This window comes from Rosa rugosa, chromosome 3 (assembly GCF_958449725.1).
Source record: "Rosa rugosa chromosome 3, drRosRugo1.1, whole genome shotgun sequence".
In the NCBI taxonomy this organism is placed as follows: Eukaryota; Viridiplantae; Streptophyta; class Magnoliopsida; order Rosales; family Rosaceae; genus Rosa; species Rosa rugosa.
The window spans coordinates 34,154,577-34,166,394 of NC_084822.1; the positions used below are offsets into that span (position 1 = coordinate 34,154,577).

General features: G+C 40.1%; 3 protein-coding genes across 4 annotated transcripts; all 3 read right to left on the reverse strand.

The window, feature by feature from the left end:
- Positions 1–742: 742 nt before the first annotated feature.
- Positions 743–2,438, reverse strand: LOC133740565 (uncharacterized). The gene is made up of 6 exons (XM_062168514.1): positions 2,333–2,438; positions 1,816–1,853; positions 1,630–1,724; positions 1,396–1,544; positions 1,169–1,250; positions 743–1,024 (listed from the first exon to the last, which is right to left on the reverse strand). Exons 2-6 carry the CDS (start codon positions 1,850–1,852, stop codon positions 911–913), a joined length of 477 nt encoding a protein of 158 aa, XP_062024498.1. The 5' UTR covers position 1,853; positions 2,333–2,438; the 3' UTR covers positions 743–910.
- Positions 2,439–3,685: 1,247 nt separating this feature from the next.
- LOC133738621 (serine/threonine protein phosphatase 2A 57 kDa regulatory subunit B' beta isoform-like) lies at positions 3,686–6,706 on the reverse strand. The gene is made up of 2 exons (XM_062166195.1): positions 4,787–6,706; positions 3,686–4,682 (listed from the first exon to the last, which is right to left on the reverse strand). Exons 1-2 carry the CDS (start codon positions 5,855–5,857, stop codon positions 4,350–4,352), a joined length of 1,404 nt encoding a protein of 467 aa, XP_062022179.1. The 5' UTR covers positions 5,858–6,706; the 3' UTR covers positions 3,686–4,349.
- A 525-nt stretch (positions 6,707–7,231) lies between these two features.
- Positions 7,232–9,752, reverse strand: LOC133738620 (probable polyamine transporter At1g31830). Of its 2 annotated transcripts, none has more exons than XM_062166193.1 (2): positions 9,450–9,752; positions 7,232–8,755 (listed from the first exon to the last, which is right to left on the reverse strand). In XM_062166193.1, exons 1-2 carry the CDS (start codon positions 9,450–9,452, stop codon positions 7,322–7,324), a joined length of 1,437 nt encoding a protein of 478 aa, XP_062022177.1. In that variant the 5' UTR covers positions 9,453–9,752; the 3' UTR covers positions 7,232–7,321. The 2 variants fall into 2 exon arrangements, with proteins under 2 accessions (XP_062022177.1, XP_062022178.1); XM_062166194.1 differs by having other exon boundaries at positions 9,343–9,752.
- Between the last annotated feature and the right edge of the window lie 2,066 nt (positions 9,753–11,818).

Below are 11,818 nucleotides of genomic sequence, written 5' to 3' on the forward strand. Positions count from 1 at the left end.
AAGAAAACGACTACTAAAAATTATACAACACTGTCAACTGGCTTAAAATGCAAGACCATGACACAAGAAAGCAGGCAAACAATTTTGAGGGGAGCCTGAGAGAATCAACAAAGTGACTAAACTGTAAGAAAGTTGGAAGACCGTTGGTCCAATAGACAGTGCACAACCTCTCTTTGGCTAGTTTGGCCACTGCTGCTGCACGGTAAGCTTCCCCTTTCAATCCCCATATTCAGAGCTGTCACTTTCCGCATGAATGTGCATGAGCTTGAGTTTTGATGCTTCTGAAAGGTTCTGTACTACTGCTGCACCTTCATATCCAACTGGACAACTATAGCAGCCATAGATACTGCAAGTCTGCAACGTAGCAGAAGTGAACCATGCTATTTCCTTACGATTACAGCAACACCTGCTTTAAGAGTGGAGGCATCCCAGCCTCCATCAACATTTATCTTCTCTACTGGGGTTGAGTAAAAAAAGACCCTAGTCTAAGTTTGAACTAGGTACCAATCGAATGGAATGTTCAAATAACAACTGTCTAGATGGAAGTTAAAAATAATATCTCAAATTCCATTTTCAAATCCCACAAGACATTGCCAAATCCTATCTTCAGTTTCCAGACGAAGCACTCTAGTAGATGAGAAGTTAAATCTCACCTTGAACCCAGATCCCCCTCTACTTCCTCATCTAAACACATTCGGAAAGAAGTCGAAGAACCAAGAACAAATTTTTTATGTGCAGAATATGCGAAAAAGGTACTCTATATCATTTGACTAGGCTGTAGTTTAAATAACAGATAACTAACACTTCAAAGGAGGCAGATATTTTTAATGTTGCACCTAACTAACAAAGGCATGAAAAAGTTACATCTCCAACAGATGATCTTGCTCATACTTCTCGTATTAATGTTTGATTATGGTCTTCTCCTGAGAATCAAAGCCAACAAATAGCTGAGGGCAGAGTCAGTTGATGAAAGTGCAACAATGAGCAACGCCACAAGAACAAGAGTGAGAGTCGCAGTCTTCAGCTACATAAATCAATCGAAGAACCTCAGATTTTAACCATGTCAAATTGTTACTCCTGACTGAATCAAATGCTGCTAAATAAGTATCCACAGGTTGACTAAAAATTTTCATATTCACAACTGAATTTTGCGAGTCTTTAAACATACCGTGCTACGGAAACCTGGCCATTCAATGTACTTCAGCTGACTCGGCTGCTCAAGCAGAAAAATGAATAATGATCTCAAAGACCTAGAAAAAGTAGAAACACACCAATCAACTACCTAATGACACCTTTTGTAAGATATATTGAGCTGTTGTTCTTATGCCAGTCCACCGACTGGGGTGTCAATTTGTGAAAGGCCTATTACTTCCAGGAATTGAGAGGCAGAATTACCACACTGTTTCTTTGAAAAGACTCAGAAGGAAGGGCTCCTGAGGTACTCCATCATCAACACTCAACTGATGATGATCCTTTCCCACAGACGCAGCATATGTGGTGCCAACCCGACGTACAGCCAAACATTGAATCCCTGCTCTACGAGTCTGCAGTAACAAGCCTCATGAATAGGTACGCATTTGCAAGACAACTGGTACAAACCTTCAAACTCCAAAAGGAAGAGACCATTACCCTTCTACATGTTACTGAAACGGCACTGTGATTAGTGATCTTGGTCCCCTTATTCCCAAATGGTAGTTTAGCACTACCTGGATGATGAATCAAACCTGTAATGGGGAAGAAGAGAATCAAATGACCATCACAACATGAAAAAACTTTGATGCAAGCAAGAGAAGGAAAAAGAGAGTCGTGGGATACCTGAACATGTTGCCACGGACTGCGAAACAGCCGCCATCCTAGGTCAAAATTGTGCAAAACAGTATGAGATACACACACAGAAATTATATATCTACTATATACACACTCCAACACACATTAAGTGAGTAAAGAAAGCTACTGACTTGGGAACTAACTGAAAGAAACAGAGCAAAACTGGTAGCAACAATTTTAGAGTTCCTAACTATTCATCCCGAAAACTCAAAATCCAAAAATTCAATTGGGTCTGTTTAACCAAAATTTCAGTTCTTTACCCCATAAAAGACAAAAGTTCCTAGCCAACCTAACCCTAGAATGTAAAACCCAGGAAGCAATTGTGTTTTGGCGGATGAAAGATCAAAATTTTCTGTCACCCTAGAATCAAAATTGAAAAATTTTCACTCTAAAACTTGTAGGGATTCATAAACATTACAATTAATTCAAGAACCATGTACAATAATTGGCCGCAAGACGTGGTTTTGAAGCGAGAGAGAGAGAGAGAAGAGAAAGTGGGGCTTACCAGCTCACTTGGTCCCTCTGGATAGCGTTTGGCTCAGAGTTTGAGCCTTCGAGGGATGAAGCCACCGACTTAACACCGTTTGCCTGGCGGGTTTCTATCAAAACGCTGCGTTTTCCTCAGTATTATACATCATGTTGAAAAAAATAAAAACATATATTGAAAAAGTAAAAGTTTATACTGAAAAAAAAAAAAAAAAGTAGAAGTTTATTAAATTACAACTGAAAGTTCATTCGACTTTTGATATCTTAGGCTAAACTGCTAAAGTGATCGAAATTAAGAACTGAAAGCACACTAAAGATTATTCTACCATGTTTGATCATCTCTCAAACTATAATTGAGAATGGTTAGTGTATCAACAGTGAAATTCACCTCACGAAACACGTGATTTAAAGACAAATTCTCAAAACTCAATGAACATTTTGATGTCTTGAATAATAGTTTCAAACTGCCAAAAATATTCATGGTTTCCATAATTCATCCAATTAATAAGCTTGGAAGTTGGAATCATCATGCATCATGCAATTTTACCGCAGTGCAGTAACATTGAGACTATAATATATATGAATCATATTTACATCATTCATGAATCATATTAGGAAAACCTTAAGTGAAAATTTTGAAAGATCCGTATAAGCATGCAGTAAAGGTTTTGTACCAACGTCTTAGGACAATAACATTTACTTGCAAAAAAAAGAACTATTTGAGTTTTGAAGATATAAAAACTTGTTGTTAATAACACTTAATGACAATCTTGGGACTTTCTGAATTTGAACTTCTATTTTTCTTTAAGTCGCCGGCGGCCTGCCCTGTCATAAGTCATAACTGCCTTGTAATCCTTACTTCGTCTTGTAGTACTTCATATAATGACTAGTTAATAACCATTACTTGTTTTGGTGCTGTATGTAGTTATGTAGATAATAACTAGAATCTGACCTACCCTTTGTCATTACTTTCTTCTGTATCTTATTCAAATCACTTGAAGTGTCTAGTGCAGTGGTACCTCTATATTGAAATCATATAGGTGAATGTTACATATATTTAGTTGAGAAATTTATATAATTGTACTCGTTATCTCTAAATGATCATAAATCTTAAACTTTGTTTAATATTTTGGTAACATTACATATCAAGCTAGTCATTTGAGTAAGAAATTGAGTTAGAATTATGTTAGATCAAGAGTTCGACTCCCTTTAATGTAACAAAAAAAAAAATGTTACATAAACTTATATATCGGACTATGTAATAAAAAAATAGGGAAATGATGGAAAAAGTCACTTTAGATAGTGAAATGATAATAAGGTCACCTAGTTTTCCACTTGATAAGAGAAGTTTCTGAGAATCAAGGCTGAAAGATTACCCGGTCGAGGTAGACGATTCGAGTTCTGCAATTCTTCAAATCCCTAAAATTTGGGGCTTTTTCTGTGAAGTACTTTTCAGAGTCGGCGTTGCTTCACCGTTGAGCAAAACAGTCGTCGGAGAAGGTATGTGTCTAAGAATGTGGCCGCCGGAGATTAATATTTCTCTATTTCGGAGTAGGTTTGAGCGGTTTTTTGAGGTTTGAATTTCCGAAGTAATGTGGAGAAGACGAAACAATAGTGCCGTTTTAGTCTACCTCTTACAAACCGCCAGAGAAAACTGACGGTGGCAGTTTTGTAATTAAATTGAAGTACAGTGGTAGAACGTGAACAGGTGACCTTAATTATCATAGGGACATTTGTGCTGTTTGAATTATAATAAGGCACTTCAAAATGACATTTTTTATCATTATCCCTAAAAAAATAGCACTCTTGGTAAATAACTCTTTTAAAAAAGGTCTATATCTGGTCTTGCTGGCATTTTATGCTCAGTGGGTTTCATATTGAGAAGAGTTGTATATGTTCCCAAATTCCCTTACTAATTAAGCTTATAATTAACTAGGAAGACTAATTATACCTTCTATTCGATCTATAATGGACTATGAAACCAAAACCAAATGCCAGCAGAGACTGGTGTACATTGACGTTTGTTTTAGTTATAATTAGACACATATGAAATGTGGTGGTTGGAAATACTGGTGTTGAGCTGCTGCCAGTTCTATTCTGTCCCAATTCTTCTTCCTCTTGATCTCAGCTTGGTGAGCCTTGGATCCTCTGAGCTCGATTTCCTGGAGGCATTTCGAGTACAAAATGGGGTCCATTTCTTCGAGCATCACTTTCACGTTTTCTGTCAATTGTCGCACGCTTTTGCTCCAATGCCACTTCAAGTTCTTCTCCATGCCTTCAACTACTACTGGAAACACTTCCTCCATTGCCACTGATATCATCTTCACAAAATGCTCATTGTTCCAAACATAAAGGGCTCGCTCCGCTACCTAAAATTACATCAATACCGATATAACAATGACAATGAAAACTAAAGCGTACTAGTGCTGTTTGGTTTACAATGATAATAAGTATAAAGGAAGTGTGTGCGTACCTGTGAGTTCCAACTGTTCAAGCATCTTGTAATCTGATTACATAAAGGCACAGCTAGCTTCCTATACTGATCAGGATCAATATTCTCGACAAGTTCCTCAAGTTCCCCAATCAGCAAAACCTCCTTCTGGCAATTAGTCACAGGCCAATACTTCAGAATCCCTCTAACAACAACCCCACCGAGCACCGGCTCCTTCTGGACAAACTGAGACACACAATAAGCCAATTGCCTATGATAAGCCTGCATTCCTTTCGTCTTGTGAAAAGGAACAAGTACCCTCATCAAGAACAGCTTGTGCTCTTCCTTAAGCGGCATGGTGAAGCCATTAATGATGCTTCCCCATATCTCAAGCAACTCTCTAATCCCACAATGCCTCTCTGACTCAAACACATAGTGCAAGAACACATCATTCATGGATTTCCTCATGAAGGCCCGGTAGAATGTGAATCTGGAATATATCCGGTGGTAGACATTCTTCAAGCGGTCGCGTTCCCTAGGGTCTTCGGATTGGAAAAGAGCAAGGAGATTGATAACAAATTGGTTATCAATGTACTGACGAAGTACCTTGGGGTCGTTGTTGATCACTAGTCGTATGAGGATGTCATAAACCAACTGAAGATGTGACCATACCGGAGAATAAGCTGACATGGTGTCTTCATCATCCGGAAAGTCCGCAGTGATGGAGGGATTGGAAGGAGGAGGGAGAGGCCTGAACAAGTTGGCTGATATCATGGAAATGAGAGACGACAGAACTTGCACAGGAATTGAATTTTTATTGGTCTTCACAAAGGAAAGGAGCTGCAAGAGTTTTTGCCTCTTGAGTTCCTGTTGTGTAGGACATTCATTTTCAGTGAAGGCGAAAACGAAAGTGCAGTATGACACTGCAGAAAGAGTTTCTTCGTGATCTGAGTTGAAAGAAGATGAAGAAGATGATGATGAGCTCCCAACATTGTTGTTGGCAATCTTGTTGCCATTGGAATCAAGATCAAAGAGGTGTTGAAGGGTTGTTGATCTTTTCCTCGTCGAAACTCTAGGTGAAACTTTCGGAGTAGTGTTACTTTGCGCACCCATTTTCTCTCTCTTCCCCTCTTGTTTCTCTTCCTAACCTTCAACTCTCCTCTTGTCTATGAACCTCATCCTTCTTTGTTTATCAAAGTTTCACTAGCCGCTCAAAGAAAGAACATATTGCTATTACTGTTTAGCCTCTGTTTTACTTGTTGGGATCTAGAGGCTTTAGTAGTACAAAGGCCAAAAAGACAGCGGTGTTATATATACAAGAAAGTGTTGTAATTTCCGTTGGATAACAGAGACCTTTATAGTTTTAATTAAAAGCCAATAGCTGGTAAGAAAAGGTTGAGCCAAAGAGAGAGCTTCTTCGCTCTCGCTCCTCATATCTGTGAATGGCACGTGGATTTTATTTTTTTGGAGGGACGGACGGATTGAACAGGTTGTAGTTAGCAACAGGACAACAATCCTCATAAATTTGAATCAGGTTTAGCATCCATGTGCTTCCACCAACCCATCGGTCTCGGCATTTTAAGCAAGGGCTCCACTCTCTGGGGACAGTTTGGCAGGCATGGAAGAACAGAGTGAAGTAGCTGCACATGTAACACAGAATCTGCTATGGTGGAGTAAGAATCATAGACCCCCCCAAACAGAATCATATGGCCGATCATAGTTGCTCCATGCTGTTGGCATGTTATTGGAAAAAAAAAAAAAGGACTTACATTCTAAGTTGCAATCAGTATTGAAAAGATGTTAAAGTACTATAGGAGTGAGTGTTGTACCTAATTGTATGAGATAGTTGGCTAAAGGAAGATGGTGAAAAAGACAACTCACCATCCTCTGCTTTCCATTCTAAATCCTCATTATGAGTGCCCCATAGTCTTAAAGAGGCATGATTAAGCAATTAGGTATTTGTATTACATAATGGGATTGGTTCTCACACTCCAGTTTTTGAGTTTTTCAATCCAAAACACTTCTTCTGTGTTTGGCAAGTAGTTAAAAGTGTTCTCTGCCCTGTATCAGCATGACCTAAGGTAGGCAAAGTTTAGGTGCCTCATACAAAAGCGCAATTGAAGATGAACTCTGTTTCAAAACCAATTCCAACTACTGCTAATAATGAGGAAAATAAGCATTAGGTTTATTTTGGATGTAAACCAAATATCCAACCCACAACCCAGTTTTGGTTTTGGCTATGTTTGGAAGTAGTGCATGATGTATCCCTATAGACTATAGGTAAAGGCACAGGCACGAACTGGACAAACCAACGGTCCAAAACAAAACGAAGGATGAACTACGGTAAATCCTAGAAGGCGTATGTCCTATCGTACAGAATGAAAGGAATGTTCATGTGGTGACGGCAATGGTCATCAATTTTATAGCTCATTGGTTTTCTCACCCATATCAATTTCATAAATCATACCGCAAAGGAAATCTCAGAAGTCAGAAGACAACCAGTAACTTTTAACATTCAGAAACAAACCAACAATTTAAACACCGATTGACAACTAGCATTACTGAGATCATGGTTCATTACACTGATGCATATTGGAAATCTGGAAGGTCAGAATTCCTGGAGAAATCATACCATCTCTTCTTTTTAATGTGCTCAACACAAGGGTGCAAAACAAACCCGACTATCACAGCAGCAATGCTTATAGCCATGATCTTGAGAGAAGCAAGAGCTATAACTACAAAAATCAACACTGTTGGAGGAATACACATCAAAATAGCTCCAATAGTCCCAAAAGGTATCTTGTAAGGCCGCGGTAGATTTGGGTGCTGAATTCTTAACTTCACGAATGCTATGAATTCCATAATCATCCCAAAACAGTACAAGTAGTTCTCTGCCGCTACAATCTCTTGGAAACTCAACCACGATAGCAGAATTACACCGGAAGCAGAGAACAAGATTCCCGTAAGAGGGGTACCATAACGAGATCGTTTGGCAAAGAATGCAGGAAGCATCCCAATTTCTGCCATACCCAGAAGTTGAAATGAGTCGCTGCTCATTTCAGCCACAAACATTCCCATGTTTGACAAAGCAGCTGCCGCTAGAACCCAGGTTCTTAACCATGTGCCTCCCAGCATTTTAGCAATATCAGCAAAATAGCCATCGGACCATACTTCACGATCAACTGGAATAGCTCCAGTACCAGTCAGAAGAGGGAAAATGTATCCAACAACAACCATGATTAGAGCATAAAACAGAGCTTTTGGAAGAGTTTTACTAGGGTTTTCCACTTCCCCTGAAAGAGTACTGATTGAATCCCAGTAATTAAGATTCCAGAAAAGCGTATTCAAGTACAAACTCCAATTAACAGTGCCCACATCTACGATAAGCCACCTCGAAGGCTCTATCTTAGGAATTGCTATCAGCCCCATGACTATAAAAGGAAGAAGTGAAAACACCCCTAGTAAAATAGCTACCCAGCCCACTATGGTTAAACCCCTATAGTTCAGATAAGTGAGAATTGCAGTCAAAACCAACACTGCAATTGTCCTTGGCAAACCACTTTCTAAAGCTGGAATTGCTGACTTCAGATAGTCCAGAAATAGAACAGGGTACAGAGCATTATCAATCACCCCACTAAGCCATTTCACCCAACCTTGCTGAAATCCCCAAAATGGACCCAAAGCCGATGAAACCCAAACAACATATCCCCCATTTTCAGGGAACATAGTGCCCATTTCTGCAGTTATCAAGGCCTCCGGAACACTCCATATGATTGCAAAAACCAGAAAACCGAGAAGGGCTAACAGGGGACCGGCTGCCTGCACACTGTCTTCGACACCAAATGGCCCCCCAGAGACCTCATAGAAGATCAAGAATACAAGAGGTACAATTGAAACCTTATTGTACTTGTGTAAGTTGTGAGAAGATCCTTCCCCCATACCAACATACTCGCCAATATAGTTGTCCAACATTTTCGCACTACTTTCTCTTGCAGGTGAGGTTCTATGTTTCTGCAAGTACCATAGTGTCATCAAAATCTACAGAATTTCGACTTGAAAAGTTCAAGCAGAATGAAAGAGAATAAATGAAAAGGAGCATATAAGGGTGGCAATCAAGAAGAAAACTGATACTTCGTATCAGGAATCAAAAGCATCCTTTGTTGCTCATATCAGCATATCTAAAGCCATTAAATTATGGGCTTAAGTTCTCAATTCAAAGCCGGATAGTTTCAAAATCAGAACTTGGCCAAAGAGAGGAACAACTACGAGTTCAAGAAATGCCAACCTAACCAGAACAGAAGCACTAGAATTAAAATTTCTACCAGGCAAGTTGAAGAGACTCGTCCAAAAAAGATAACTTCTTACAAAAAAACAAATCCTCATTTGCAACTAAAATCAAATTCTCTACAAATATCACAGACAAAAGCAATGAATTTATGGACACAACCACAAATACCCATCAAAACTAGCACATCAAATTGATCAGAGAAACAAAAAGAAAACCAATTTGACCTCCTTCAAAACATCCCCACAAATCAAATCTCATCATTCTCAAATCCAAATCGACAAAGGGTCAATCGAAAACAAAACCAAAATACCTCTCATTGTGCTTAACGATCCGCAATCGATTTCAACAATAACTCGGTACATCAGAAAGGTAAAAGCGAATATAACAAGCAATGAAGAAGAAGAAGAAGAAGCTAACCATGAAAAGTGGGTGGAGAAGAGACGAAACCAAGAGTTACGATGCTAGGGATGTGTCATGGTGTTAAGAAAGTGAGCGTCTCGGATCGACCAGCACGCGTATGTTTCAGTGGCCACGCACGAGTCTGCTTCTTCCGAGTGAGAGTGTTGCATCGCCGACACGAACTGAATGGACAAAACGTCAGATAAGAAAGGTTTGTGCTTTTCGATAAAAGCTCGGCTCCTCTGTGCGATTTTGAGTCGTTGAGAGTTCTTTCAGAAACGTTTTGGCAAAGAAAAACGGTTTTATTTTTTATTTTTTATTTTTTAAAGAAGATGTTTGCTTTACACTATTTAAGTGCGAGTATGAGACGGATGTCATTAACTGACTTTCCAAAATTAGATCAATTTCGTTTGTCTTTTTAACAAGGGGTCTTTCGTTTTTCTTATAACAAACCAGAATTTCAAACCCAACAAACTAAAGTTGATGGAACAGACACAAATCGAAGAGAGAAACAACCACAAAGATTAACCTAAAGCCAAACCAAAACAACAAGTAGAATAAGTTGAATAACCATTGCTAAAGGAGCAGAATACAAGACAACAAGGACTCAAACCAGTCGAGAGACCCCAAATCCGGCCAAATGAGCATAATACAATACACATATGGTTTTCCACTCTTTTCTACACGGTTTGAAGTATCCTCTTTGTATCTATATACCTGATTGGAATATGCTATACAATAACTCAAACTACTGGTAGATACTAAGCATAGGTAATGAGCATGATTTACTGTTGTTCCGAGGGACTGCTGCTACTGAATCACTTGCTTAGAGTTGTGGACTCCGGGAGTGGCTTCGCCAAGAAAAAGGTCTGTGCGGCGCTTCTTTCAGCTCAATTTCATGGCGACGAGCCCCAGTAAGAAGAAAATGATTATGATTTTGATCAGATTATTACATGTTAGCGTGAGTCAACTTATCCTATTGTGAATAATAGTGTCCTATTAGGAATGTTCTATTAGGAATGTAATTACCACTTTAATTGTAGTTAATATTTACCTAGTCTGTATATATAACCTTGGTGTATAAATACCTCATTGTTAGAAGAATATAATTTTTGTTCAAGTAAAACCCTAATTTGTGTTTGGCCCAAACTCTAGGTTACTTGACCTAGTGGTAATATGGTTTAATTAGAAGAATCTAGAGATTATATTTCCTTCTATGATTCAGACTCTATGTATTGTAATCCTCTATATAAAGAGGGCCCCTATTATCAATGAAAATACACAGCGATTTTCTCTCAATTTTTGATTCCCTAAAACACGTTATCAGCATGAAGCCCTAACCCTGAAAACCCTAATTTCGTAACCTTCAAAATCCTGCAACCACCACCCCACATATCGAAGCCCTAATCCCAAGGAGCCCAGAACCGGCGGCGGAACCACCGGAACAGGCCGAAATAGACCTAAACCGGCCGTCTGAAAATCCGAACCGGCCCCTGCAAGCCCTGCCGAAAGCTGCCGAGTAGCTGCCGAGATCTGCCGAGCCATGTGCCTGCACCTGCCGAGATCTGCCGACAGCCCCTGCAAACCTCCTGCCGAGTCCTGCCGACAACTGCCGAGAGCCCTGCGCACCCTTGTGCCTGCCCTTGTCGACATCTGCCGAAAGCTCCGCATAACCCCTGTCGACACTTGCCGACAGCTGCCGAGGCCTGCGCACCCCTGTGCTTGCATCTGCCGACAGCTGCCTAGCCCCTGCCGAACATCTGCCTGCAAGCCCAGCACAGCCTCCGCACAAGCCCTGCAGTATCCCCCGCAACTGCCCTGCACAGCCCAGCCTAGCTCCGGCCACCTGTTTCCGGCGACCTCTGGCAACCTTTTTTCCGGTCACCTTCGACCTCTTTTCCGGTCAAGATTTCCGGCATCTTTTCAAGGTAAACTTTTCTAAAAGTTCCCGTTTTTGAAGTTTTTCAATTTCTTCTTCTTTTCTCGGGGACTTCCAACGTCCCTTCTTCTACCCCACTTTCTTCTTCATAGGGGAGACCAATAGCCGAACTGTGGGGGTTCGTGCTCACTCCAAGCTTGGAGCTTGTAGAGTCCTCCAAACTTAGAGTTTGTTGAGAAGAAAACGATCGACCACATACATCGTTGTTTCGATCTAATCCAAAACCCCTCTTGGAATCGGATTTTCTTGGAAGCGACTACGCTCAGAAAATCCCTAATTTCTTGGAAGCGACTACGCTAAGAAAATTTAATAGTTTTTCGTGGTAGCCCTTTTTTCGCTCCGAAACTAACCCTAATCTTGTGTTGTTTTTCAGGATGAGTAACCTGAACAAGTTGAACTTTGTTCCACTGGAGACAACTGGCGATGGATACCATAGGTGGGTTCGAGA

Coding starts and splice junctions, on each gene's coding strand:
- LOC133740565 (XM_062168514.1), bottom strand. CDS start 1,852: ATGGCGGCTGTTTCGCAGTCCGTGGCAACATGTTCAG. Junction 1,545..1,629: donor TTTCAGTAACATGTAGAAGG/GTAATGGTCTCT, acceptor TTGTTACTGCAG/ACTCGTAGAGCAGGGATTCA. Junction 1,025..1,168: donor GGCCAGGTTTCCGTAGCACG/GTATGTTTAAAG, acceptor TGATTTATGTAG/CTGAAGACTGCGACTCTCAC.
- LOC133738621 (XM_062166195.1), bottom strand. CDS start 5,857: ATGGGTGCGCAAAGTAACACTACTCCGAAAGTTTCACCTAGAGTTTCG. Junction 4,683..4,786: donor TGAACAGTTGGAACTCACAG/GTACGCACACAC, acceptor ATGTAATTTTAG/GTAGCGGAGCGAGCCCTTTA.